This window comes from Chondrus crispus, genomic scaffold, assembly GCF_000350225.1.
Source record: "Chondrus crispus Stackhouse genomic scaffold, scaffold_138, whole genome shotgun sequence".
In the NCBI taxonomy this organism is placed as follows: domain Eukaryota; phylum Rhodophyta; class Florideophyceae; order Gigartinales; family Gigartinaceae; genus Chondrus; species Chondrus crispus.
Window position 1 is genome coordinate 180,314 of NW_005179009.1, and position 25,500 is coordinate 205,813.

At 49.3% G+C, this 25,500-nt stretch overlaps 7 protein-coding genes; 3 read left to right on the forward strand and 4 right to left on the reverse strand.

Annotated features, from left to right (window-relative positions):
* Positions 1-223: 223 nt before the first annotated feature.
* CHC_T00008729001 (Serine/threonine protein kinase) lies at positions 224-2,029 on the reverse strand. The gene has a single exon (XM_005713572.1). The coding sequence runs from the start codon at positions 2,027-2,029 to the stop codon at positions 224-226; it is 1,806 nt and encodes a 601-aa protein (XP_005713629.1).
* Positions 2,030-7,949: 5,920 nt separating this feature from the next.
* On the forward strand, positions 7,950-14,248 carry CHC_T00002417001 (hypothetical protein). XM_005713573.1 is given in 2 exon segments: positions 7,950-14,201; positions 14,202-14,248. 1 exon segment carries the CDS (start codon positions 7,950-7,952, stop codon positions 14,199-14,201), a length of 6,252 nt encoding a protein of 2,083 aa, XP_005713630.1. The 3' UTR covers positions 14,202-14,248.
* Positions 14,249-18,661: 4,413 nt separating this feature from the next.
* CHC_T00002418001 (hypothetical protein) lies at positions 18,662-20,139 on the forward strand. XM_005713574.1 is given in 4 exon segments: positions 18,662-18,787; positions 19,024-19,185; positions 19,334-19,363; positions 19,364-20,139. The coding sequence occupies 3 exon segments, from the start codon at positions 18,662-18,664 to the stop codon at positions 19,361-19,363; spliced, it is 318 nt and encodes a 105-aa protein (XP_005713631.1). The 3' UTR covers positions 19,364-20,139.
* Positions 20,140-22,032: 1,893 nt separating this feature from the next.
* CHC_T00002419001 (hypothetical protein) lies at positions 22,033-22,149 on the reverse strand. The gene has a single exon (XM_005713575.1). The coding sequence runs from the start codon at positions 22,147-22,149 to the stop codon at positions 22,033-22,035; it is 117 nt and encodes a 38-aa protein (XP_005713632.1).
* Positions 22,150-22,153: 4 nt separating this feature from the next.
* Positions 22,154-22,330, reverse strand: CHC_T00002420001 (hypothetical protein). Its single transcript, XM_005713576.1, has one exon. The coding sequence runs from the start codon at positions 22,328-22,330 to the stop codon at positions 22,154-22,156; it is 177 nt and encodes a 58-aa protein (XP_005713633.1).
* Positions 22,331-23,531: 1,201 nt separating this feature from the next.
* CHC_T00002421001 (hypothetical protein) lies at positions 23,532-23,864 on the forward strand. Its single transcript, XM_005713577.1, has one exon. It carries the CDS (start codon positions 23,532-23,534, stop codon positions 23,862-23,864), a length of 333 nt encoding a protein of 110 aa, XP_005713634.1.
* A 250-nt stretch (positions 23,865-24,114) lies between these two features.
* On the reverse strand, positions 24,115-25,449 carry CHC_T00002422001 (hypothetical protein). The gene has a single exon (XM_005713578.1). The coding sequence runs from the start codon at positions 25,447-25,449 to the stop codon at positions 24,115-24,117; it is 1,335 nt and encodes a 444-aa protein (XP_005713635.1).
* Positions 25,450-25,500: the final 51 nt, after the last annotated feature.

Sequence of the window (25,500 nt, forward strand, 5' to 3'; positions counted from 1 at the left end):
CGAGAGAGCCGATAGCTCTATACTTATTATCCCAGTGCCGCCCACATCAAGCGCACGTATAGGATGATCCGCTTTCATTTATTCCGTAGCACATGTGCAGCACCATGTTTTTCGTGATGAAAGCCTTGCGCCATCTTTGCAGTTTACACTTTGCACACACTTTTTGGACTGTGGTAGTACAATATTAAGACCATCAAAACTATTCCTTCTGTCGCCAGTCACATCATCTCGCGCTCCGCCACGCTCTCCGCAGACTTGGGGACCCATCCCCATCCCCTGATTGCCCTTGATTCCCTCGACTACTCCGTAGACTCTTGAAAGACGCCAGACTATCGTACGTCTGGTCAATGCTTGCAATCTTAGATAGAATTCCCCCGCTCTTCTGTTGCACTGCTAAAGGCTGAATACTGTTCCTTTTCTCAACGCACCCAAACTCAAACCCTACCATCATCGTGCTTAAATCCTCTGCGAAAGGCCGCTGCGGATTTTCTTCCTCACATACGAGCTCCCCCATCGTGAGCCCATGTAACTTACTCAGAGAAAAGTTTGCAAGTGCATCACTCGGTTGACTGCCAGTCTCAATGTCGTCAATAGCAGGGCCTGCTTGTAACTCCAAAACCGCTTTCCAATCTACGTCTCGGAAGAAGGGATGTCGCTTGAGCCCTTTAATTGTCGTTCGATTTGAAGGATCCTTCTGTAGCAGCCCATTTAGCATGCTCTTGGCGTCGGTGCCGAGCCACGCTGGGTATCTCGGTTGGTATCTCCTCACTTTGTGAAACACTTCTTTAGTGCGCGAAGCCTCGAACGGAAAAGAACCGATCAACATCCGAAACAACATGACCCCTAAACACCACAGATCTGCAGAGAAGGCGTATGTCCGTCCGGACAACATCTCCGGTGGCAAGTAGTTGCGAGTTCCGCATATACTCGATGTGCGCTTGTGTCCAACTTTGCCGCGCTTTCGCGACAAATGTTTTGCCAATCCATAGTCTCCAATGCGCACATGACCCGAATCATCTATGAAAATATTCTCTGGCTTCAAATCGCGGTACACGATTCCACAGTCATGCAGATGTTCCAAGCCCAGTATAATCTCTGCGGCAATACTTCGTGTGCTTGCTTCGCATAATCTTCCATGTGTTCGGAGCCTCTTATGCGGATGAACTGCAGTACCTCCACTAATAAATGACGGAAGCGATGGAGTTTGCAAACCCCGGTGTCTGATATACGAAGCCAAGTCGCCACCGCCGCAAAAAGGGGTGCCAATGAAGAGGCTATTCTCTGTTTGGAATGCAAATTGGATGTCGAGGAGAAAGGGATGTCGTCCCACACGTTGCATGATGTTTCGCTCAGAAGCAATATGCGCAAATGCTTTCGGTGATCTGAAAGCCTGTGCTTTGTCAATAACTTTGAGAGCGTACGCCTTGTTAGATTCTCCCCATTGCACCATAAACACTCTTCCACCCCCTCCGCGCCCGATTACTGATTCGACTGTAAGGTTAGAAATTTTTGGGATGGCAGCACTCTTCGCCATTGCGAGACCATGGCGCCAAGAGTCAAGCTCCTTATCCCCCCCGTTCACTTTTATATACATGAAGGACTCATCAGATTTCTCCGCCGAAATGTATATACGGGGGTAACCTTCAGCTTTCTGGATTATGTCAAAGTTGTATCGTTGCACAGTGATGACCGTGATAACGCTTGTGATGTCCACCGAGGATGAACGGGCTATGTCATGATTTCTAAAAACGACTAGAGAGGATCCTCGCAGCTCAGCAAAGTGCTTTCTAGGTCGCTGAAATCGAGAGGGTTTAATAAAAATGTCACCAGTGGCCAGGAGATTGCAGTCACGATACAGAGAAATTTGTTCCCTAGCAATAGTGGAAGAACAAACATATCCACTTTGCACCTTTTTTTCTGCAATTGATAAACATGACTTCCTCCTGTTCAGTGCTAAATTCTTCTGAAATTTCCTCATAACTGCAGCAAACTCTCGGTCTCGATTATCAAATGCCCGCAACACCTTCATGTTAGCGCTCGACTTCCAGTCTTCTCCTCAATCTCGATAGTTTCTTGAAGAAGATGCTTGCTTCCAAGCTTAACGTATCAAGATTGCGAATAGTGTTTTTATTTATTCCCTCTGGCATCCGCCCGAGTGCTCCCTGTTCTTTGAAAATCATCTCCTGCCACACATGTTCGCCAAACTACATAGAACATTTTTGCACCATCTTCGATCTGAGAGCACCATAATTCATTTGAGAAAAAATGGAGACATAGATCCAATACTATACCGTGCGAAGGCTTTGTTTCCTTTTCGGTGAAATGAAATACATCTTCGCGTTTCCATTTTGTGGCATGATGTTGAAACCGATGCCAATAAAACTCATTCCGATGCTGAATGAGTTAGACGATATGTCTTGAAAATACTTATTTCAGGACGGCTTTGAATCTGTGAGTCCGACTGATAGTGTGCGAGCGGTCTTTCTGAAACGTCTTCATTGTTCGCATAAAAAAAGGCAAGTCCTCCTGAGACACTGAGAACTTCTTCATTGAACATTGACCGGTTGTCGATCTGCAGCCGCCTGTTTAAAATTACATGTATTCTGCAGTTGAAGCAAGATTCAAAACACATTAGCCCATTGGAATGGGCTCCTGAAGCGAGTGCAATTATGTGTGGCAGAGAGCAACCAACGCCTCTCAACCAAGGGATCGGGTAGACCTTGTTTACATTTTGTTTTACACCTTGTCTTGTCTTTCCATCATTGCGGAGGCTGGACAAGGTGTGCCCGATCCCTTGGTTGAGAGGCGTTGGTTGCTCTCTACCACCCATACTTGCATTCGCTTCAGGAGGCTAATATTGTAAACTGGGCGTCTTGGAGACTTTATCCGTGGATTTGTATTACATTTCAGAAATCAGCACGGAAACGGTCTATTCTGAAAGCAGCCGTAAATTACCTTAGAGAAAACTACAGGGCTCACATTGACATCTAGCCAACCTGTATGAGTGTGCTGTTAGAAAACAAATTCCAGCTTCGTCAGGTTTTTCCCCCTTTCATATCCCGAAGAGATATGTACTATTTGACTAAACAGGAATCAGAATCTTTAAGTCAAAGAGTCTAGCGCGCCCTTTGCCAATGCGAAGAGACATTTCCCGACAAGAGAAAAACACTTCAAATACCTGTGATATTTCGTGGCAACGTCCGTTGCGAGAAAGCCTCTTCCTTTTGCAGCCCCGAGTCTTAAACTTAAGATCTCTGAGGTTTAAGCGATTCTGCAGGAGTGAGAAGGAAAAAAATCGTTTGACCATTCCTGCATCGGTAGTCGCCTCCTTCAAGATGGTTTGGAGTCGTATCTAAAATATGTATGGCGCTGACTATCCATAGGTCGAATGCATGGTCAACATTCAAGGCCACACATACGAAGAGTGGGGAACGCATTTTCTGAAGTCATCTGAACTTAAGATCACTCGGATAGGGAGTTTTGGCCACACACACGAAGAGTGGACTTCTACATACAGCCTTGACAATCGTAGTCTCCCTTATCGAAGACGAACGCATTTTCTGAAGTCATCTGAACTTAAGATCACTCGGATAGGGAGTTTTGGCCACACACACGAAGAGTGGACTTCTACATGCAGCCTTGACAATCGTAGTCTCCCTTATCGAAGACGAACGCATTTTCTGAAGTCATCTGAACTTAAGATCACTCGGATAGGGAGTTTTGCCCAGCGCATTACCCTACCCCTGTATTTTTGCTCTCTTCAAAGGATTAGGGCGTAGGCGTTGTATTGAGTAAAGATTTTGTGTCGGTTGTTTATGGACCTTTATCTATCCCGAAGCATTTCTGTCAAGTCAACGCGTATCTGAACTGATCTACACACTTCACTGTCATTGGAGCAGTCCTTGAGTATTGAGCTCCCGCCAAGGGATTCCCAGCAAATTATTTTATTCCATTTATATGCGGCCTCCTCACAACACTTTTTCTTCTTCGGGATATCTAACAAGATATCCAACAATAGGTTTTCGGTGCTTTTCGGTATTTGCGGTTCAATGACGCAGTTCGATACGGTTAAGAAGGCAGATAAGGTCATTTCTCGTTCATGCGCCGTGAGTGCAGGGGAAACTAATTTTCGGAAGGGTCCGCAAAGCAAGGGCCTGACTCATGGGGTAGGGATGGGATACTACTGCTTCGAAGACGATGACCATCAAAAGCATCTCAAGTCCTCTCCTGAGAACAGGCTATCAAATTGGTGGAGGGCTTCTTTCAAGAGGAAGAAGGAAGTTCAAAGTCCTTTGTGCAGTCCAGCGCCGACTATTGTCACGGACAGGACATCTTTAGAACTCGAGCTCTTTGATGACACGTACATTGATTTTATGGGGGATCAACTGGTGCATGACATCACGTGCGAAGTGTCCGATCCCATTCTATTTCTCAAAAAGAAAACGATTGCCAGTCGCATGGAGCAGCGAAAGCAGATGGGCTTCTTTCACAGAAGCGTTGTCAGCTTTCAGCCATTCTTCAAGAACAAGTCTTAAGCTCGGTCTTCTGGTATGTAATATAACAATGAAAGCTGGACGGTGAACACGAAGAGAGATAAATGAGAAGCATCTAAGAGAATGAGTGATATCTTCAGGTGCAATAGCTGATTGATACGACTTGTACTTGAATGTATTTGTCTCTTAGACTCTTTTCAAATGCCAACTACAGACGGTCATTGACACAGGTTTCTCGCAGTCTTGTCAGTTTTAAGACTGACCTACATGGAAGACTCAACTGTCGACTACTTGTCAAAAAGCCTATTTTTGCCGCTGAAATATGGTTGTTAGACTTGGCTTCAATCCTACTCTTGTTCCATGTTCCTTACAAGTGCGTGCATACAGGGTTATGAGATCTGAAAGAACTTCGGTCGAGAGGGGGTAGAAAGGCTTTTATTCCGGCGGTAAGTGGTCCATATACTGGCAAGTTCAAACTACTTCTCAGCCACAATGAGGGCTCTTATTCTAAACTGTCGATGAACGTTTGGTTAAACGAATATGCTGCGAGAGTATGAGGGATGTGGGGAGACTAAGAAGTGTGCGCAAATGCCGCGCCACAGCACGTGGAGCTTTCTTCGCAAAGTCGATTAAATTTTTATATATCTGCTTGACTGTGCAATGATTCCCTAGAGTCTATTCTGTGCTAGGAATGCTGAGCCTCATCGGAAGTGGTTAATGGTCCCCTGGTTACTACACCCGTGAACAGGATTTAGTATAGCCCAGACTATTTTACAGGAGCCTTAAAATGAGGATGAAACAGGAATTAGTATAGCCTATACTAATTCCGTACCCATGCTATTATGGGGCGTACAGATAGTACAGTCACCCACTGCACCCAGTGGGTGCATTCAGGAAATAACACTCCGTACAGCCTACAGTACCCTTGGTACTGCCGTTTTGGAAAAATTCTTTTAAGACCGTTGGGGGTTTCCTAACGGCAAATTATCAGGCTTCAAGGCCGTGAAAGTCGCCGCACAATATTGACGATAGCCTATACTAATTCCCAGGCGACACTAATTTAACCACCAGACTAAATCCTGTTCACGGTGTAGTTGTTGAGAGGGATACATTGCAATATGTTCACGAGCGACTTGACGCCTGAACTGGCAGTTGCGTTTTAGACCTATCTATACTCTAGACATCTAAACTTGATGTCGAATCCTATGGGCCCTTCAATTCGATATTTGTTGCGGGTTGTTTCCATCTGATGGTGCATTGGTGATGCATCTCCCGGGGCTCCACCTCGCGAATGAGCCTCCCCTTTCGCCCTCCTCGCCATCGGTCTGCTTTGCTTCGTGCCAGTCGGTTTGGGCTGGTTGCTCTCAACGAGATACTTCTTCACTCGCAGCGTCGTCTTAATGCCGTTATCAAAGCGAATAGGATACTTGAAGCCAGCCCCGATGCCCGGAGCCTTCAAAAACGCGACGTCCAGCATGCGAAATGTAATCTTGACGGTCTCTAACGACGTGGCGAGGTCGCGTTGATAAAGAACGTCCATGCGAAACCTGGGGTCCGCAAGAGGAGCTTTGGCGCGCACCTGCAAGAAGGCGTTCCCGTCCGGCCGGACGCGGTACTTGATGCAGTCGAGCAGCTTGATGTCTAGATGCATGGCGAAGGGAGGGGCGTCCGGGCCGCGATACCCCAAGTCTATAACCGGCTTAAGTTTGACCACAGGAAGCAGCGCGACGGTCTGCTTCAGTCGCACGCGCGAGTACAAGGGCTTGTTCGTGAGACGCAGGTAGACATCCAGGGTGACCTTCTTCCAGTCGCGCCATGAGCGCCACGCGGGAAGGCGATGGTGGCTCGCCGGCTGCGACGGAGGAAGCGACTCGGAGGAGGTCGGGTCGTCATCAGTCTCCTTTTCGGGACGCTTCGTCTGGGGTAGACCGCTGAGCAAGCCGCCGTCCGCCTGGCGCGGAGGGAACAGGGCCGGGGTGTTGGAGGTGCCCGCGGCGGGGGAGGAGCCGTGCTTCAGAGAGCGGGTGCCATCCCTCAGGAAGCCGAAGGGGCCATCCCGCAGGAAGCCGAAGGGAGACCACGACGGGGGGCGGGGGGCGGGACGCGGTTCGCGGGGTGCCGTGGGGTGGGGGTCGTCGACGGTGAGGTCGGGCGAGGGCGGCGGGGCGGAGGTTTGGGCGACGGTTACGTCGGCGACAAAGGACGACGGGGCGCGTGCGATGGGGGCGCGCGCGCAGACCAGAACAGATGAGGGCCCCGGGCGTGGGCGACGGCGTGGCATTGCGCGGGGGAGGGAGAGTCTGACAGGTAGCGGAAGGTGTGAAGTGGGCGGAGGCGGTGGAATGGAGAGTGGAAGTGAATAGAGTAAACGAAGTGGTTTGGTCTTTGTGAGGTGAAATGGCTGCTTTGGGACACGAGGGTTCGACTCGGAAATGGATTTCAGATATGTTTTTCGAGGCGAGGCGAGATTGATAGTCTACAAGCGAATGCAAATGGAGGCCTCCCTCTCTCTAAGCCTCTCTCTCTTAAGTCTCTCTCGAAACGAGAGACTCGAACATGTAACGTTCTGTGACCGGTTGTTGTTCATGAAGCACAGCATGGCTGCCGTGAGTAGCCCGCCCGCTGTTTAGAAAGGTGGCGGCATGGTATGACCGGCGCATGCATAAAGCCTGAGACATGGAAAGGGTTCATTGGCGGCATGTGAAGGGAGAAAAGGTTGTCGCGGAGATTTTTCTTAACTAACAATTCAATAACACTATATCTCGCCTCCAGTTTCGGCTCTGAGAGCCATTTCCGTGTGGAAACGGCGCCACTGCACTAAACTCTTTTTTGCCACTCAACTCCATGTATCGACTGCTCACTATTTCCTTTTTCCGTAATAAATTCAAAGCCTTCTTGTTTAAGCACCAAGCCTTCATGTGAGATATATGAAAGTTCAACCCAAACAGCTGCAGCAGCTACACTCTGTAGTGCGCACAAATGATAAGGCACAGAGAAAGCCCAGAAGGCTGTTGACCGTATACTGTCCAATTGGGCAACCGTTGGAGAATCACGCCTTCCAAGCTCACACAGCTTTGCAACACTTCTCATAGAGCAGCAGCCTCCGCCCTCCATACTCTCAACGTGCGAGGATTAACTGGACCCTCCAGACTCCTTTCTCACCCCCCATCCCCACCTCAACGTACCCCTGCTCCCCCTAACCCCCGGACCTGTCTTCGCCCTCACAATCCAAACTCCGGGCCCATCATGGCTTCCTCCCCTCTTCCCCTCCCCGAAGACGGCGGTCTCCCGCTCCACTTCCAGCTCCTGGCCGAGGCCATCTTTAAATTCATCCTCTCCGACCATGACGTCTTTCCCCACCCCGCCTTTACTTTTTCCCCCGGTCAAATGTCCGCCTTCGCTGACTACGTCCTCTCCGAATCCCTCTGGGCTGACTTCCCCGACGAGCTTGTCGCCATGCTCTCCTTCGCCCTCGTCCCCACCGCCCGCCCCACCCCCGGCTTCCCCACGCTTCGCCAAGCCGCGGGCTCAGCCTCCAAGACCGGTGTGTGCGGAAAAGTCTGGAAGCAGGGCGAGCTGGCATACAAGTGCAAGACGTGCGAGCGAGATCCCACCTGCGTCGTTTGCGTCCAGTGCTTTAAACTTGCGGATCATGCAGGGCATAATTACGCCATGATCTGCACAGAGGGGGGATGTTGCGATTGCGGGGACGTACAGGCTTGGCGCCCCACAGGTTTCTGTTCGGTACATAGTGGCGCGAGTGCAGAGGATGACGATCCGTCAGAGGGCATGCCGCCACGTCTCAAGACCAACCTGCTAGAGCTTGTAGGCGCTGTAACGAACCGCATCTTGACCTATTGCGCCCATCTCAGGATTGGAAAGGGCAATAAGAAGACCCAAATCCAGTTTGTCTGCGTTCTGTTATCTTGGTTGACGGAGGTCGTGTCTTGCGGAGACGGCATTCGTCGTACAGTTGGCCTGTATCTGACTTCAACCCCTGCTCAAATCCCTGGTGATGGCCCTCGCCTTGCTGAAGAGTTGGGATTGGACCTCGAAAGCAAACCCCACGGCTTTTCATGGCTTGCATGGATGCTTGCCCTGGATGGCATCGACAATATGCCAGAGCCCATTCAGGAGAAGCTACATGAAATGTACTTTCAACTCATCACTGATCTCGTTTTCAAGCGCGCCTTCCTAGAGATGTTCGTTGACAACTATGAGAGATATCTTCATGCCCAGGTTGTCCGGAGGCGCAAGAACTACTCAACTGGGTCAGATAATGAGAAGCAACCCGGAACAGACATTGTCGCCAACTTCACAGTTCAGCTCTTCACGGTTCCAGCCTTGGTGCCGGTCATGATTCGTCAGGGCGGCCTTCTTGATATTCTCATCGACATGCTCGGAACCCTCTTCGAAACTTGCGCCTCTCCTGTTGCCGTGTACGGCGAAAAGGTCCCCTTTGAAGAATCTTCGTTCGCAAACGAATACCAGTTGCAATTGCATCGTCAGAAGCAGATGTCCGAACCAGTGGCTTCCAGCTCAACTACTCCGCATCAAACAACTCGGAGGAAACAACACTGCTTACCGCTCCCTTTTGCGACGCGAGACATCAGGCATAAGAAGGTCTTCAGACGAGCAAGGACCAGAAGTAGATCTGACCAGCTCTTACATGTCCCACGTGTGACTCCCCCGACCGAACGCATCCAGGAAATGACAGAAGATGCAGACTCAGACAGCATTGCGCCTTCTCCAGCCTCCGTGGCAGGTGCTAGTTCTCATTCGCGCGCCGAGCAAACAGAAGCGCAAAACAGCAGCACTGATGAGCCACGGCATACCACTGTGTTACCAGTTACGGGCAACGCTCGTGCTGATGACGGACATGAATCACCGCATGTCTTTATAGCTATGGAAATCCAGGAAGATGACGTCGAGATTTCACGGGACCCAGACACAGAGGACGCCGTGCTTGTATACATTGGTGAGGGCGCTGTTGGCTTAGGAGAGGACACCGACGGAGATGCTGAGGTGGGAGAGACAATCGATGTACCCAGAAGGATCGATGCGATCCTAAATTTTGAAGCCGCTGAGGGTGGGGCTACCTTCACCGAGCGAAGCCGCAAGAAGTTCTACCGCATGATAAACGAGCCACACGTCAAGGAGCAATTGACAGTGTTGGAGGAGGGTATGCGCTTTACGGTTCCGAAGAATGCAAGGCTTGGCATTTCTGCGAGCACTGGCACTGTCGACAGTTCGCATACACCAAGTTCCACACCTCACGTTACGAGACGTTCGAGTACAGCGAGGCGACGGCTTCCCGCTCGACCAACACGGCCTAGTCCATATCTCGCAGCAGTACGGGAAGCTCGTCGCATGGCAGATGATGCAGTGCGGGGGACGGGTGCACTTGCGCATCCAATGCGCCTGGACTGGCCCTTCAAACAGGAGAAGGTAATGGACTGGGTAAAGTGGAGAGTCAAATACGACTTGAAGTACATTCTGACACATCGAGCTGTCGCGTTTCATCTTATGCATCACCGTCGAGACCTATTTCGAAAGTTTGTTCGTGTCTTATCTATGGCACAGGGCATGCATCCGTCCCCTCGAAGGTTTGGAGATCATATTCCTCTTGAACACAACAACTGGAGGAAACCGTTCACAGTAGAAATAGAGTTGGTTTATCACTATGTGGAACTTCTTTCTGAAGCATTCTGTGGGTCCCATACATCTCAACCACCGTCGTCATGCACTGTGCCGCAGACAGCCCAGGATGTTGATTTAGTATCTTCACGCTTGCAATGTATCTCTGTGGTTCGCTCATGCCTTGACGAATGGATTGAACGAGAGAACGCGCTCGAGGCTCGCTCCACCTACTCGGGAGAGTCGTTCTCAATCTCGCACTCTATTTCTGTACATTTACCTCTCCACAGACTCTTGAGCTTCATGGTTTTCCATGCCCTTCGATTAGATGGGACAAGCTTAAGAGCGGCGCTCTCAGGTGGAGTGGGCGAAGCATCTGTGGATGATGCACGGCGCTTGCTAAAGCATCCGTTGCGAGTACAGGCATTTTTGGCGCAAGAGAGAGCTGGTATGTGGAGGAGAAATGGATTTGCAGTTACCGGCCAAAGCACGTGGTACCAGTCGACTCATTTCTCAGAATGGTTTATGGACTTAGACCTGTTTATACAACAGTGCTGTGCGGCAATCACAGGTCCCGATATATACACACAGGATTTATTGGAAGCGTTCAGGATTGCTGACTTTTCGAAAGCAATTGATATCCCAGAGATATCGACGCAAGAAGAGACATCGCAGGCTACGGACACACGAAATCCTTCACAAGTACCAACGCGAGTTCACACCCTGGTATCAAGCCGATCTCTAGAAAGCCCCCGGAAGAGAGCAGCTACAATAGGTAGGTCTGCGAAGCAGCTTGGTTTGTATGCGCTAGCCCCTAGGACACATGACGGGACAAGCCGCTTTCCTGAGGATGCGGTCAGAGGTACTGGCAATACTCTGAGCGAACTAGCTGGTTTTCTTCCCACGATATTGGAAGATGTTCTAAGTCACCTAGTTCGCATCATGTCGGAGAGATCTAGGTGCGGTTTAGGGGAAGCTGATTTTCTACGTCGCAAACTTGTCCACCAACTTTGTTCTGGTCCCAAATCTCATTCCGAACTCTACAAGGCATGTTCTTTTCGCATCTCGATGGAGTTGGATTCCGACGAAGACTCTGCCGATAGCGACACTAATAGGGACAAGGCTTATTCGCTTGTGGAATCAATTCTACCACAAATAGCTGACTACATTCAACCCCGTGGTCTGGAACAGGGAAAGTATACGCTCAAGGAAAGCATTTGGGATGAATTTGATCCATTTTGTCCGCACATGTCTCTCACGGAGAAACACGCAGCTGAATTACGCTACGCCACGGCCTGTGGAAGGCAGAATCGGGGAAGGCAAGTCATACCGACTGATAATGTGCATGAACGCGCTATATTTCCGCAACTTCGTGACATACTAGCATTCAGTTTGGCCACTACCCGCAACAGTGGCTTGGTGACAGAGCTTTTGACCAAAGTCTTACCTCGCAATGGTGGATCATGCTATCTAGAGGGCTGCTTACCGGCTGCCCTGGATCTCGTTTGCGCTGCAGCAGAAATGCCATCTACAGGTCGAGAAAGATTTCAGGGTGGGCACTGGCTGTATGCGTGCACTGACGACAACTACTTGAAAAATAGCGCGCTGAGCGCCATCTGCGACATGTACAGTCTTAGTCAAGATGCAAACTCGAAGTTGTTCGCGGAATATCTTCCCGTCCTTATGCGCATTCTGGGTCGGATAAGAGAAACAAAGAACGGCGTCATTCAACGCTTTTTGGGACACGCCCTGAACACTGCATTTGACGCAAACAATTCATCAGATTTCCTAGCAAACAGAAAGGCTCCTTCGGACCAAGAAAGAGAAAATCGAAGGCTAACATTAGGCAAGAGAAAGGAAAAGCAGGCTGCAGTTCTTGCCCAAATGCGACGCGCACAAGCTAGATTCGCTGAGCACATCGGTGCCAATGTTTCCGAAACTGAGACCCCTAGCAGTGCCTTGCGCCCGGGAAATTCAACACAGTCCGCAAGAGACCATCACATGCTGCCGGGCGAGGATGTCTCCCTCGCGCCAACAGATAGATTAGATTCTGGAAATAGAGGTCTTCTAGAAGAAACTGAGGATGTCCAGCTCCCAGAGTGTGCGCTTTGCCACGAGACCGGCCGAGGCGACGGCACTCGTCTTATGGGATTAATTGGATTTCATCAGACAACAAGACTGCCAGCAATTGCTCTCTCTCAGTGCAATAGTGGCACGCAATTCGATGAGAAAGTGAGAGGGGATAACTTAGAGGAGGCTTCGAAGGATTCCGTGCACCGGCAGCGTGAGGAGGGAGAAAATACTGGAGACGTTGACATGGACACAACAAGTAGTGAAAGGTATTCATCCCTCCAAGGCTCTGAGCTTCGGCAGTCTTTCTTCCTGAGCCCGGAGATGCTTAGACACGGTGTGGAATCTTGCGAGAACCTCCACATTTCATTTTGTGGGCACTCAATTCATATCCCGTGCTTCGACAGATACTTCAACATTTTGACGCAAAGCAGAGCACGGCATTCATTGTACGAGGGAGCTAATGTGCTTGATCTAGACAAGCTTGAGTTTCTGTGTCCAGTTTGCCGCAGACTTGCGAATATGGTTCTTCCAATTATGAATGATGTAAGTGAAAAGGGTCAGGCCACAATGTCAAGAAGTACAAGGTCATCAAATTCTCCGTTGCCGTTTGATGAATGGGTAGAACTGTGTGATCTGGAAATTCAAAATGGTTTGAGCAGAGAAGGCTCCGCCCTGCAGAGTCGTTTGAGGACAAATGATGAGAACGGAGAGGATGAGGGCCAAGGTATCGAGCACCAAAAAGGGGAAATTGCGAGCAAGGTGCATGCCTTGCGTCTCTCCATCATCAACAGCGGGAAGGCTGTATTGCAAAAGTTTGGGTTACAAAGCTTTCGAAGTGCTTCTGCGTATGGTAGGACAGCCGCTGGAGATATGGACAAAGATATTCCATCAAGCAGATCGTACGCGAAACTTCCATCAGCTGCGATCGCAACTGTTGCGTGTGCTGAAATTGCGGTGAGAGGGGGCTGTTGGTATGACTCTGCCTCCGGGCTGGCAAGAAGAAGCTTGAGAATTGCAATCATGGAGGCTCGAGCTCAAATTTCCTTGGAACCAGAAGCGCGTAGGCAAGGACTTCGACTGCTCTGGGAAGCTGCTCGCTCACCAGAAGCGTCGAAAAGTCTGGACCCTTTCGCTACATTTGCGTTCATGTTTTTGCTATGGGGTGACGATCTCAAGTTGCACGAAGCCAGAAACCTCGTTCGAGTAGGTTTCAACTTAGTTTGCAAACAGGGATTGAACTGCGAGGGAATGACCGATATTGTTCAAGTAGCTGTCAATCTCAAGATATTGCTATACTTACGAAGGGCATGCATGATGGTGTCATCGTTTTTTGCCCTTTCTTCCATCGGTCTAATTGAAACATATCGTAATTCGAACGGCAGTATATGCGAGGACAAAGTGCGTCCTGAGATCCAGCATCTCTTGTCACACTTTGGCATTCCCACGCCGCCAGAAATGAGTAAGAGGGTCCCTGTCAACGATTTTATTGAAGTGAATAGGATCCCTTTGCCACTATGTTTCAGGCAAGAACGAGTTGGTCTGATCAAACTTCCGCAGTTATTCCAATCTCTCTTGGAGGATCTAGATGGCAGAAGGTGCGCTTCTTGCAAAGCAAAACCAAAGTACCCTGCTTTGTGCTTGGTGTGTGGTGATTTGTTTTGCGCAGATAAAAGCCAGTCAAGCCAACACTGGCTTGAAGCACATCCGAAGATTTGTGGTGCAGGCATTGGGGTTTTTCTGGTCCTAAAGGTAACGAAAGTGCAAATTATTCGCAACAAGAGAGCCTCTTTATGGGGTTCACCTTATCTGGACGCGCATGGAGAAGAAGACGTAGACTTAGGGAGGGGAAAACCGTTGTTTCTCAACGAAGAGCGCTACTCGACCTTACAGTGTATGTGGTTAACCCATGGTTTCGACCAGGATTCTAGGATTTTGAGCACTACAATACCAGTGCATAGAGTGCATAGAGAGCTAGAGATTTCTACTTTATTGCTTTAGAAAACACTCCGTGCCGGTGGCACGCTGTACACAAAGTTGTGAGAATATTCCGTTGGACCTTCTGTCATGTAGGTCTGTTGCAGTCATCGCTTCGGCCTTCTCACACGTAGTCACACAAGTCGGGAATCTACCCGCACTTTTACTGATTTGATGCTTGATCTCCTCCCTTCCCATTCACTTCCTCCATATCCCCTTGAGTACAGTGCGACTTCCCCTAACTTTCCCCAGTCAAGCTATCCACTCCATTCACCTCCTCTTGGCGCGACCGCCTAACTCGCTTCTGAAACTTAGAAAGCTTAAGTCATCAGTGACGCATGGGGAATAGGCGAACCACCTCATACGTATTTTGATTTCCCCCTTGTCTTGCATCTCAGCTTTTTATTGGCTATCTTGCAGGGTTGTTTCTCAATCTCCTCGCTTTCGAACCTGCCGCGTTCGACAAAAGTGATATTGGCGGCTTAAATCCTCCTACGTCTAGCTAGGGGCGCGGCACAATAACTGCCCCAATCGGGCATTCGGGGCTTTCTCCCACCGCTGTCGTCGCAAGCTCTGGTCGTGGCCCTTTTGCAGTATGTCCTACCCTAATTGGCCTGGCTGTTCACTGCAGTCATCAGCACTGCCCTAACCGCAGCTACCAGCACCTTCGCAAGTATAGCCAGTGCTTGCGCCGATGCCACATTTCCGAAGAACCATTCGTCTCCACTCTGCCCAGCATGTGGGTTGCACCTTGTTCGAAGAACGCAATAGGTATTCCGCTATGATACCTTTCTCAGACAGGATGTCCCGGGGTACCCGGCAAGCGTAAGCGCTCCTGCTAGATATGTATCGATGCCCGCTCGTGACTAACTTATGGACCAGGCCCGAGCTCCTGATCATGCTCTCAACCACGCCGTCGTGCCAGAGGTCCTCAGCATTGGGGTGCACGCAAAGGCCCTGCAGCTGTGGCACCTGTACAACAGAGTACGAAAGCATATCATTTTCAGCCTTTACGAATTCCATGCTGTACTTATATAGTCGCAGCTCACCGTCCCGTAGTTCTACTGTATGGTCTATCCCTGCCTGGAAGAAACCAGGCATATTAACTATCATCTCATCCCATCTAGCGAGAGCCGCTGGTTGCTGAGGTATGCGCTCTGCAATGTGAATGGCCGCGTTAAGCTCAGCTAAGCGTTGGCCGACACCATGTCCTCGCATGTGATGTCTTGTCCCTCCACGTTAATCAAGAAGTTCAGTTTTTATTCGCGGCTCACTTCGTGCCTCGAATTCCCTTCCCGATAAATATACCAAAAGCGAGCGAATAAGAGAAACAAGAGCAAGGAAAAAAAAGACAAAACAAAGTGGCTCATGACGAGAAGGCGCAGGCTGGGGTAATGGAGAAAAGCGGAAGCAAGAGGAAGAAAAAGTCGGGACAGACTCGGCGTGGAGGGATATAGGGTGCGTAGGGGGCTGGGGGCCGGTGTGGGAGGAGACGTTGGCGTGGTGAGGTTGAACATGAGGGCGGGAGGAACGTGGGTTTTTGGGAGCTTAACGCCACACGCCATTGGAGTTGTCTGAGTCAGAACTCAAGAAATCCCTTGGAGATTCCTAGTGTCACATACATATAGTTAAACGCGGTCGAGCTAAGTGCTCGCAGATAGGGTAGACTGTACGCTGCGCTGTCTGGGGATGGTTAACTTGGGGAGTGGACCACGAGGGCCGGAGAAAGAATTCGCAAGGTGCGAGAGGGGTTGGGATGAGCGCAACAGCCAGTTTCGGATCCAGGGAGGGCGGCTGGGTCGAAAGGAGGTGAATAGAGAGGGAGGAAGCTTCACCGAGGGAAGGTGGGGAAGTCAAGTTGCAATCAATGGGACAGTGAGGACATTCATGGGTGCGGGGACATCCACGAGGCTTGTGTAAGTGCGTTTTGATTCCCAATCTGTGTGACTATGTGTGCTACGGCCAAGGAGTTGTCCGCGAGAGTTCTGTATCACGAGAGCGACCTCACCCGGACTCAGAGGACATTTGAGCCTAAAGAGTCTGTCTCAGATGTTGTTATTTTTTTCAAAGCGAGCTACATTAACAGCATCCATCGCTGAGACAGCAGGGCATCTTTGCTTACCTGCGACAAGTGCATAGTATGTCTTCATATAAAAAATCTCTGGTCCGTGGGCTGGAAATGACTTCTTGGTTCCCCCCGATCTTATCTTGAAAGACAAATGGGGGAATATTTTGACGAAGGAATGTGCAGTTTTGACTAATGACTGCCAGCCAATTGCATTTCTGTTTTGTGTGAGATATTACGCGAGTTCGAGAGGGATCGGAAAGTATTACACATTGATTTCATGAGAGGGTCCGCACCCCAATTTTGGCTCAACAGCATATGCTTTCAAGCTGTATATAAAAGCGGGCGGAAAAGCAGCTGTCTAGCAAACGCTTGTGTCTTGCACCCAGGTCGACAACAGGTGGTATCCCCGCACAAGAGACTCTTGCGACCAGTGGATTGCAAATACAGCACGGGCGTTCTCAGGCATGAAACATTCTTCTCAGGTAACGAAAGGTATACATTTTCATCATACATCAATCTCAATGAAGAACCTCCTACTTGACAGACGAAATCCATATCTGACCACGTCTGCCGGCCTTCCTTTTTACGACTGTGACAATGCTCACTGTAGATGAGTATGGAAACAAACACCAGCCCGAAGTGGCAATAAAGATGGCTAATCTGTGGGAGAAGAAAATCGGCAGCGACGTTTCCCACAATCGGAAGCCTGGACATGACCGCAAGAAAACATCTCCGACAACCGTTGTGAACTCTTCCGGAGCCGAAGTCGGAGGCGGAATAACTCTTTCCAAAGCGGGAGATTTGCGAGCTTCAAGCAAGCCTAAGAAGACAAAGACGAAAGAAGTTGTGAAGAGTGGGTTGGACAGTTCTGCATTTAAAAAGTGTCACGAGTTTTTGTTTCAATAGCTTTCTGACAAGCTCCTTTCTCTGTGATTCTCTCTCACTACAAATGTCGGAAACCCACTAACCATCCTGCAGCTTTTGAAAACATGGCTACAAAGAAACCGAGTGCTGCTGCAGAAAGCAATGTGCAGAAGATGGTAAAAAGGATTTCGAGCCGAACAGATTCCAATGTTTCTCAAGTGCATCCCCTAAAAAGTCTGCAATCCATACCGAGCATGACAGGAAGAGGTGAGGATGGTTATGATGGCAATGTGCAAATGATGGTAAAGAAAATATCAAGCAGGACGGACTCGGACGTGGCTCCGATGCCCGCCCCAAGCAGTCCTCAGAACTGGTCGAGCTCCAAACCAGGCAAGAGAGAGATTCAGGACTTGATCACACAGCTGAGTGCGGCTCTTAAGGAGATGGGGGGTACTCTGAGAGAGCTGAAAAGAAGAACGGATGCTATGTGACTCATGGTTCTGTTTTGACTGCAACGGGATGCGCAAAGACTGGATTTGGTCTTTCCTCGACGTGGTACCTGATGAAGAATTGCAGCGAAACTGATGATTAATGGTTGTTCGTGATACTGTAGTGTAGTTTGTTTTTGCTGCATGCGTAAATACAAAATCTCTGGCGCTATGCTACTTTGATACATGTCGAAGACGAAGATACAGTGTCCTTTGGCGAGAGGAATGGAGGGGCTTGGGTTTCACTTTGCTGTGAAATCACTTGTCCGAAGCATCCAAACTGAACGGGCAATGCGAAAGGATTCAAAAAGGCGAATGAATGATATGTATTAGGAATCATCACTGACTAGGACCGTGAGGAGGGACGGGCGTGGCAAATAGTACTGCTAATGAGTGTGGATGTTAATCGAAGATGCCACACCGCACATTCGGTAGACAGGGTAAGATGTGGAGCGGAACGGCGTTGCTGATTACCATTTACTACCCTAATCTGGCGTAGCACCTACACATGCAAGTGTCTGTCCGACCGGGGCTTGTTCTCATTATATATCCGTGTGCGTTAGGATATGCGTCTATGATACCGTGTGATAAAGTGTTTTCATATCATGTGAGGACGGGGAGGTCCTCTTTTTTTGCAAAAATATATAAATTAAATTGAACATTTAAACGCTATCTTGGACACTTTTTCCTTAACGCACTTGTTTTCGCCAATAACATTTTGCAGAACACCGGGATAGCAGCTTATGCAGAAGTTCTGCATATTCAAAGCTGCTATCCCGGTTCGTTCTGCAGCAGAACGATTAAGAATGTAATGCAGATTGAGTACACAGTTCCCTTTTTAAAATGGCGTTTTTTTGGTTTCGAAGTTATTTTACATGCAGTTTTAAGGTGGTTTAAAAAAGCTTCTTTTCCAGGCATATCTAAAAACGACCACGAAGAACATGCAGTTCTCACAAAGTTCTTTCTGTCCTCAAGTCAGAAGCCAAGTACGGTGACAGACGTATCTTTTTCTTTCTTGTCGAGGAAGCGGAGTCAAGAATAAAATAGTCCAACAGACACTAGAGATGGACCTGTCACGTGCAGAAGTACGTGCCCTGTGCTTGTTTCCTGACGGACCACGCACTGTAACGAAAGGAGTAAAGAACGCGACTAGCGACCCACTGGGCCGCTCCAAAAAAAGAAAAATTTCTGTTTTGCATATTTTGCCAAAAAGACAGCTTTGAGTTTTGCAGAGTCGCCGCCCAGTACAGTTGGTGCAGCGTCAAACCGTGCATTGCAAGCCAAAATTCTGGCATTTCTTTCGCAAATTAAATCTCCCAAGAATGCATTTTCTGGCAGTCCTTACCTTTTGTCGCCTCCTCCTGCCCACTTTTGCAGACCAGCTCACTGCTGATGGCGCAAAGACCATCATTTTCTCACCATCCAGTGGGACGCACAGCAGCTTCCGGTTTTCTTCCTCTTCCTTTCCAAGTGGGGTGAGGGAGTGCAGTGCACTGATGCTGCGTTAGTCACGGCTCTGCTAGTCCAACTTTCTTCCTGCCTTCCAGAACCTTTTACTTACAGAAGGGGCGTTCCAGCATGGCGGAAGGTAAGTGCATTCGGTCCAAACCTCTATTTTCTAACGCACTGCTTCATAGAGCTCGCTGTTCACTCTTCCGTTTTCGCAGAGTAAACAAGGATACTGACCCAATTTTACACCTTGCCCCATCGCTATCTCCTGCTTGCGATGTCATCAGACAGTCCGGCTGCGCGTATGCGAGCCTTGATGAGCAGATTTGAGGAGAAAAAGGAAGAACCAGCTCCTCCACCCAAAGAGCGATTCCAGAGCACCTTGGACGCGCCGCGTCCCGAATTGAATACAGAGGCAAAATCTGCAAGAGTGCGAAGTGTAACCCGTGTTGCGGCACAAGTTGCCGACGACCCGAAGGCGCGACGGTCCGTGCCTCAAATCGTGGCAGGAGACACCGACGAGGAGCGCGAGCTGAAACGCAAAATTCAAGCAAAGGAACAAGAAATCATGAACATGGCCGGGAAGCTCACTAGCATTGCTGAGCGCCTCGACAGTGTCGTCGAGACTTTTCATGCCTCAATCGTCGAAACTTCCGAGGAAGCTACCCCTGTTCCAGTCTCAAGTGCTTCGAGGGCAACGGCTTTCGATGAGACTGCGGAGAAGAAGGCTCAGGAGGCACAGGAGGCGTCTAACACGAAGACTACTAGTTCTTCTCCCGGTGCAACGTCGCTGGAAGCCATACTGGCGGCTGCTCGTGCGGGTGGAGGGAAAACTCGCGTTAAGAGCGAAACACCAAAGTATTCCAAACTTTTGCGAGACTTGAAGTAGATGCCGATGTAGTAGCTTCACGTCAACTTTCAACATGATACCAAAGCTTAACTTGCGCTCATTTGCTTTCGAAATCGATACCTTTAAGTCGAAACTCTTGCGGATATGGAGGTACCCGGAGCCCCAAATGGTCGAAATACTATCGATGCAGTGCCATCTCGTATTGTCTTACGAGGTTGTAAAGGGAAGTGGCAAGTGATTTGTCGATGAAATACTCTGAAAGGCCTGGACTCGATAAGGCGTTGATGTACATTTAATTCTAGATCCTCAAACGCTATGATGTGTATACCCGTGATCTGCTCCGATATTGGACATTGGATACTGGACATTGGATAATCTACAAGAACGGCAGGCAAAGATATGACATGGTGATATGATCATGAACAACTGACGCTTATCCCGACAACTTTTGTTTCCAATGTTCCCATTCAACCTTTTTTGCTGCCGGTACAAAAGCCTCATATACTTCTCTCGCGAGCAGTCTGTAACCAGCAGGGTTGGGAGTAATGAAATCATTCTCAAACGTAAGGACATCATTGCCAAGAGCGTAAACCTTTGCCATTTCGACGTCCCAAGAGATACTTCCGCAGCGTGGCGAAGTGTTGTTTTCCTTCACTTCCTGCAAAGCGGCCTTCAGAATAGCGTTTGCCTCTCTTACCTTGGCATGATCCTCTGACTTGACAGGATACTCATTTGCAAATGTAGAGACAACGCAATGTTTCCCAAGACGTACAACACCTTCAGCAATTCTGGAAACAGCCTCTGCAGTTTCCTTACCTTCGCTACGCAAATCGTCATGTGCGCCAAGTAAAATGACAACAACATTAGCGTTTTTGAACATGCCACGAATTAAAGCAGTTTCAAAGAGCTTCTTCGGGGCGCTCGGCAACCAATCTTTGGCCTTCGAACCGAGGACACCGGCTGTGACGGCGTGCCAGTAGAGGCGGATGCCGGATTCGTTGCATTCCTGACGCAGGATCGGCGGGAGGCGGGAGATTACACCCAGGCTACCCATGGAGTCGCCGAGGCCCATGGCGACGGCATCTCCAAGGACGAGAAGGGTGCGGGATGAGTGAGCAGCGGGCGCCGTGCGGTATTCGATGTTCTGGCGGACGAAGAGGACGACTCGGAGGATGAAGAGACGCAGATAGAGACTGACGGAGTTGTATAGCCGCGAGATGGTGTCCATGAAAGCCATGTTGAGGATGGCAGGTGAGCGACCGCGTTGAGGAAGGTTGCGGACAGAGGCCAGTTGTCGTCCGCGTCAGAAAGGTCTTATACTGCGTGAGTTTTGTGCGGAGAGCGGGCGAGCGTGAAGGAGGAAGGGAGTTATCCGTGGTGGCGGGACGGTTGCAGAATGTGAGGTTGCCGCGGGAGCAGATCTTAAACGGGCGGATGGGGAGTGGGTCATATATGTCGCTTGGCAGTATTTCATTGGATGATTACGATAGAGACAGCAGGGACAGGGGTAATTGCGCCAGTTAAGTGTGGACAAGTGGGGGACGTAAATTGACATTAAGGCGGCAGTGCAAAAAGAGGTCTCGCTCCTTGTTTACGGAAACAACATTCTTGAACGGCTGCACACAGCTGACTACTGCATGACAGACCAAGCGATACAGTTTTTCTGCGCAGATAACGCAGTATCAGACCAGACAGCACTGAAGGAGACGCATTTTTTGAACGCATTTCGTGTTCTGCAATGAATTCGTGACTGTAGGTTAGCTCAAAAGGTCGGTAGGATGTAAAACAGACAGCGTGAACGGTGTCTCGATTGGGGGACGGCTCTTTCGTCACGGCGTGCAGACCGTTTTCTTTAATTCGAACATCACAATCACAGTCGCGATCTCAAGCGCGAACGGGTGTGAGACAGGAGGCCCCAAAGACGTTGCTTTTCATGTCTACTTAGACAGGCTTCTGAATGAATCTTTCTGCTCTTTTGCGGGAAAGTCTCAGCGGGCCTCGCACAGGGATCTAGATCGTTTAACACCGCTGCGTAATCCCCAGTGCGGCTTACAATTTCAGCCCAATATATTTTCTATTTCTAGCCCTTGAAACTTGAAACACCGTTTATCAAGGTTTCGAAAAAACTTCTCCATTTCATTGCCACGTCTTATGCACTCTTACCGGTGTTGGCACCAGACTAATTTCAATGTTCATGTACACCTGAGATCTCCGTTCTATCCCAGTTCTAATTTCGACTTTTAGACATGACATCACTTCACGTGTCAATGCGGTCGTCATGCAAGTCTAGTATCACTTTCATTGCGTTGGCATTTCGATATACACCGTTGTCTTGAAAGGGAACCTGCCTGTTGCCATTACAATCAATGCATATGCTAACGTACATGCCATGAGGGCCGATAGCGTCCTCGTTTCTCTCATATCGCATCGCCATGCTTCAGCTTCTCTTTTTGTCAACAGTTCTCTTCCTGTCCAATGCTTTTGGCATCTTCAAATGGCGACCGTCTCTCTCAATGAGGCATTTCTTGGACAGTAAGAATGGTTCGCTGTCTTCAAGATTGCTCATCTGTACTTCCGAGGAGTGCAAGATGAACAGCTCTGCTGTAGAGGAAGTTCTTCAGTCTTTCGAGGGGCCAACCTTCAAATACATTCCTTACCCCGCTAACTGGAACCGCTACTTCGTGTCCTGGTACAATATAGCCTATACAAGGCTTCCATCGCTTGCGCAGTCACGACATCGCTTGTTGTTATCATCGGTTCGCAATAGCATGGACGACGGCCTGGGCCATATGTTCTTCATGTATAACTTTGAGGTTGCGCTGGCAACCAAACTTAACTTGACCCTAACACATCGGCACAGCACGTACGAGTCATTGACGAGGGACGATGAATACACCGTGGACAACTTTTTCGGCTGGGGCAGGGGTGAAATTCCACGAGAGAACATATGGGAAGATTGCGCAATGTCCGTCTCCTACTATAAGCAACCATCGGGAACAAAGAAATGTCTTACCTGTGAGTCACTTAAAAAGAATGGAACTTTTGGCTTGCAGCGCGTCGTTACCTTGCCGTCGTTTCTTGTATATAACTGCACATCAAGACACGGCTGGTCCACTCGTTGTGACACAAGCTTGCACAATGTTCTAACCCAGAACACTCAAAGTCACACAATTTTCCAAGTGCCACCTGGGGCATGCGATTTTGCAGGATCAAATAGGAACACATCTCGGACTGGGCCGTGGTTCCGCTACAAGTACTGGAACCTGCATGGGAGGCAGGTAGGAGGACTATGGCCGAAAGGTTTTTGGCGACAGCGCAAAAAAAGCTTACCGTTTGACGAACGCCATTTGAACATTGCTGCACATGTCCGTCGCGGCGACTTCTTTACCGACAGGAGGAGACAAATGTTGTCTGATCGGGTTTACGCGAGGGCTATTGCAGACGTAGTTGATATAATTGACTCAATGAACGGGACCTTCGCCCGTGCCCATGCAATTGTGCACATTTACAGCGAAGGACGAAGACGTTCAAAATTGGGGGAAACCACGCATGATGTCGACGGAATGGACAAGACATACTATAATGAAAAACAAGAGCCTCGCTCAGCAGCACAGTGGGCACGTGCCATTAAGAGAATGCGAAGATCTGATGGTCGACTTCGCAACAGACTCCGAAAGGAGCTTGAGGTCCAGCTTCATATTAGTGAGGACACTCTGAATAGTATGCATGAAATGATTGCGGCCGACGTTTTCATGGGCAGTGCCTCGTCGATGTCTTCAGGGCCATTGTACACGTTATCGCGGGGCGTGAGACTGCTTATATCACACCCTCCGCAACAAGGTGATCCTTTGTTCGCCCAGTATGATAGTAAAGCAGGTAGGCTCATTGACCCCGAGGAATTCTTCAAGGCATGGAAAATATACGAGGCTGGGAACGGCCATTCCTTGCTGGATGCAATGCAACGATAGGAGGGTAAACATAGGTGACATCTTCCATACGCTCCTTCCTCGGATTGCCTGATACGATTCGTTTCTCCCTATTCGCACTATATCTCCAGTTGCATGAACCAATAGCTACCTTCGGAAGTCTGGTGAGGAAGGCCTGTCGTAAGATCGAAACCGGAAGTCTCGCAAAATTCACTTGCATGAAGCGCCACGATGGATGAGTTTCGATAACCTCACTCAGTACGGTTTAGCTCGATGATACGACTGCTCCGAGCTACCATTTGCTATCTCCGCCTGAACCAAATTCTACGCTTTGGCGCTGTGTAACTGTGCCCATGGATTTCTGCTTTGTCTTCGGTTTGCTCTGTTTTTCAATAGCCAGTTGTGATGAATTGCTGTTTCCAACTGAGATAGCTTTCGTTGTTGCCATTGCGATGAACTGAGCTGCATCTAGAGCGTCATCATCTTCTTCGTCAGATGCCTTTGGGCTTGCTTGCTTCTTCTTTGTTGGAGGTTCTCCCCTCTGCATAGAGTCCTTTTGAACCATTCCCTGACTGGTTCTGTCCGCCTTTCGCTTCTTCGTCTCGCTCTCATTGCCACCTGCTGAACTCAACACTGCAGGCTCTTTATCTCTCCGAAGAGATTTCTCATCATTCCCCTTTTGAACGTAGTACGCTGACGGTGGACGAGCAAACTTGCGTTCTGGTTCCAACGGCATGCCAGCGTCTAATCTTTGTCTATTGACGCGCAATTTCCTTCGTCCTCCCGCAATCCGACGCGCATCAATAATTTCGAGTTTCGGGCATAATTTTCGCAGTGCTTCAGTGAAGTTTTCTTCTTTCGTGCAAACGGGATTTCCCGCAATGTTCAATTGTACCAGGCTTCCACTACACGCAGCCAGGCTATCGATATTCGTGATTCGGTTGTGGCCAATGTCCAAAATCTTGAGTGATGACAGCCTCGCCAGGACTTCCTTGGGGGGAAGGGCAGCGAGACGGTTGTGAGCCAAACGTAGTTCTCGTAGGTTGTAGAGGTTTGTAATAGAAGGAGGAATACTGCGAATAGCATTATTCGAGGCGGAGAGCTTTATGAGACTGGTCAGTTGCATAGCAGGAGCAAGATCCTCAATCTGATTGTTGCTGAGGACGATGGTTTCTAATTTTCGAAGACTTGCCATTCCTTCCAGCACAACCAACTGGTTGCCACGCGCGACAAGCGCGACCAGACTGCCGGCAAAAGTGGCCCTCGCAAGCCAGTCTGTAGAAACGAAATTGTTATCGGAGATGTCGAGAATTTGCAAAGCTTTCGTGGAGAGAATGTGGTCGACGTTTGTTAGTTTATTCTCCTTGACGATCAACGTTTTCAAACGTGTGTTGGATGAAATGCCTTCGACGGAGGTGAGAGCGTTTCCTCGCAAATCGATGTAGTCAAGGGCGGAAAGAGTGGAGAGGTCCGCCAAGGATGTGAAGCCTCCATTTCGCGCAATCAGGCGATGGGGCTTGGGACACAACTCGGCTGCCTTCGCTGTAGTCAAGATGTTTCCTATCGGGGCGTCATCGTCTGAGTCATACGAGTCGGCTAACTTTCGGTGTCTCCCGGTGGACGCCATCTGCGCAAAGTTGTACGCCGTATGTCGAACAATCTCCCGCTCACCGGCTTA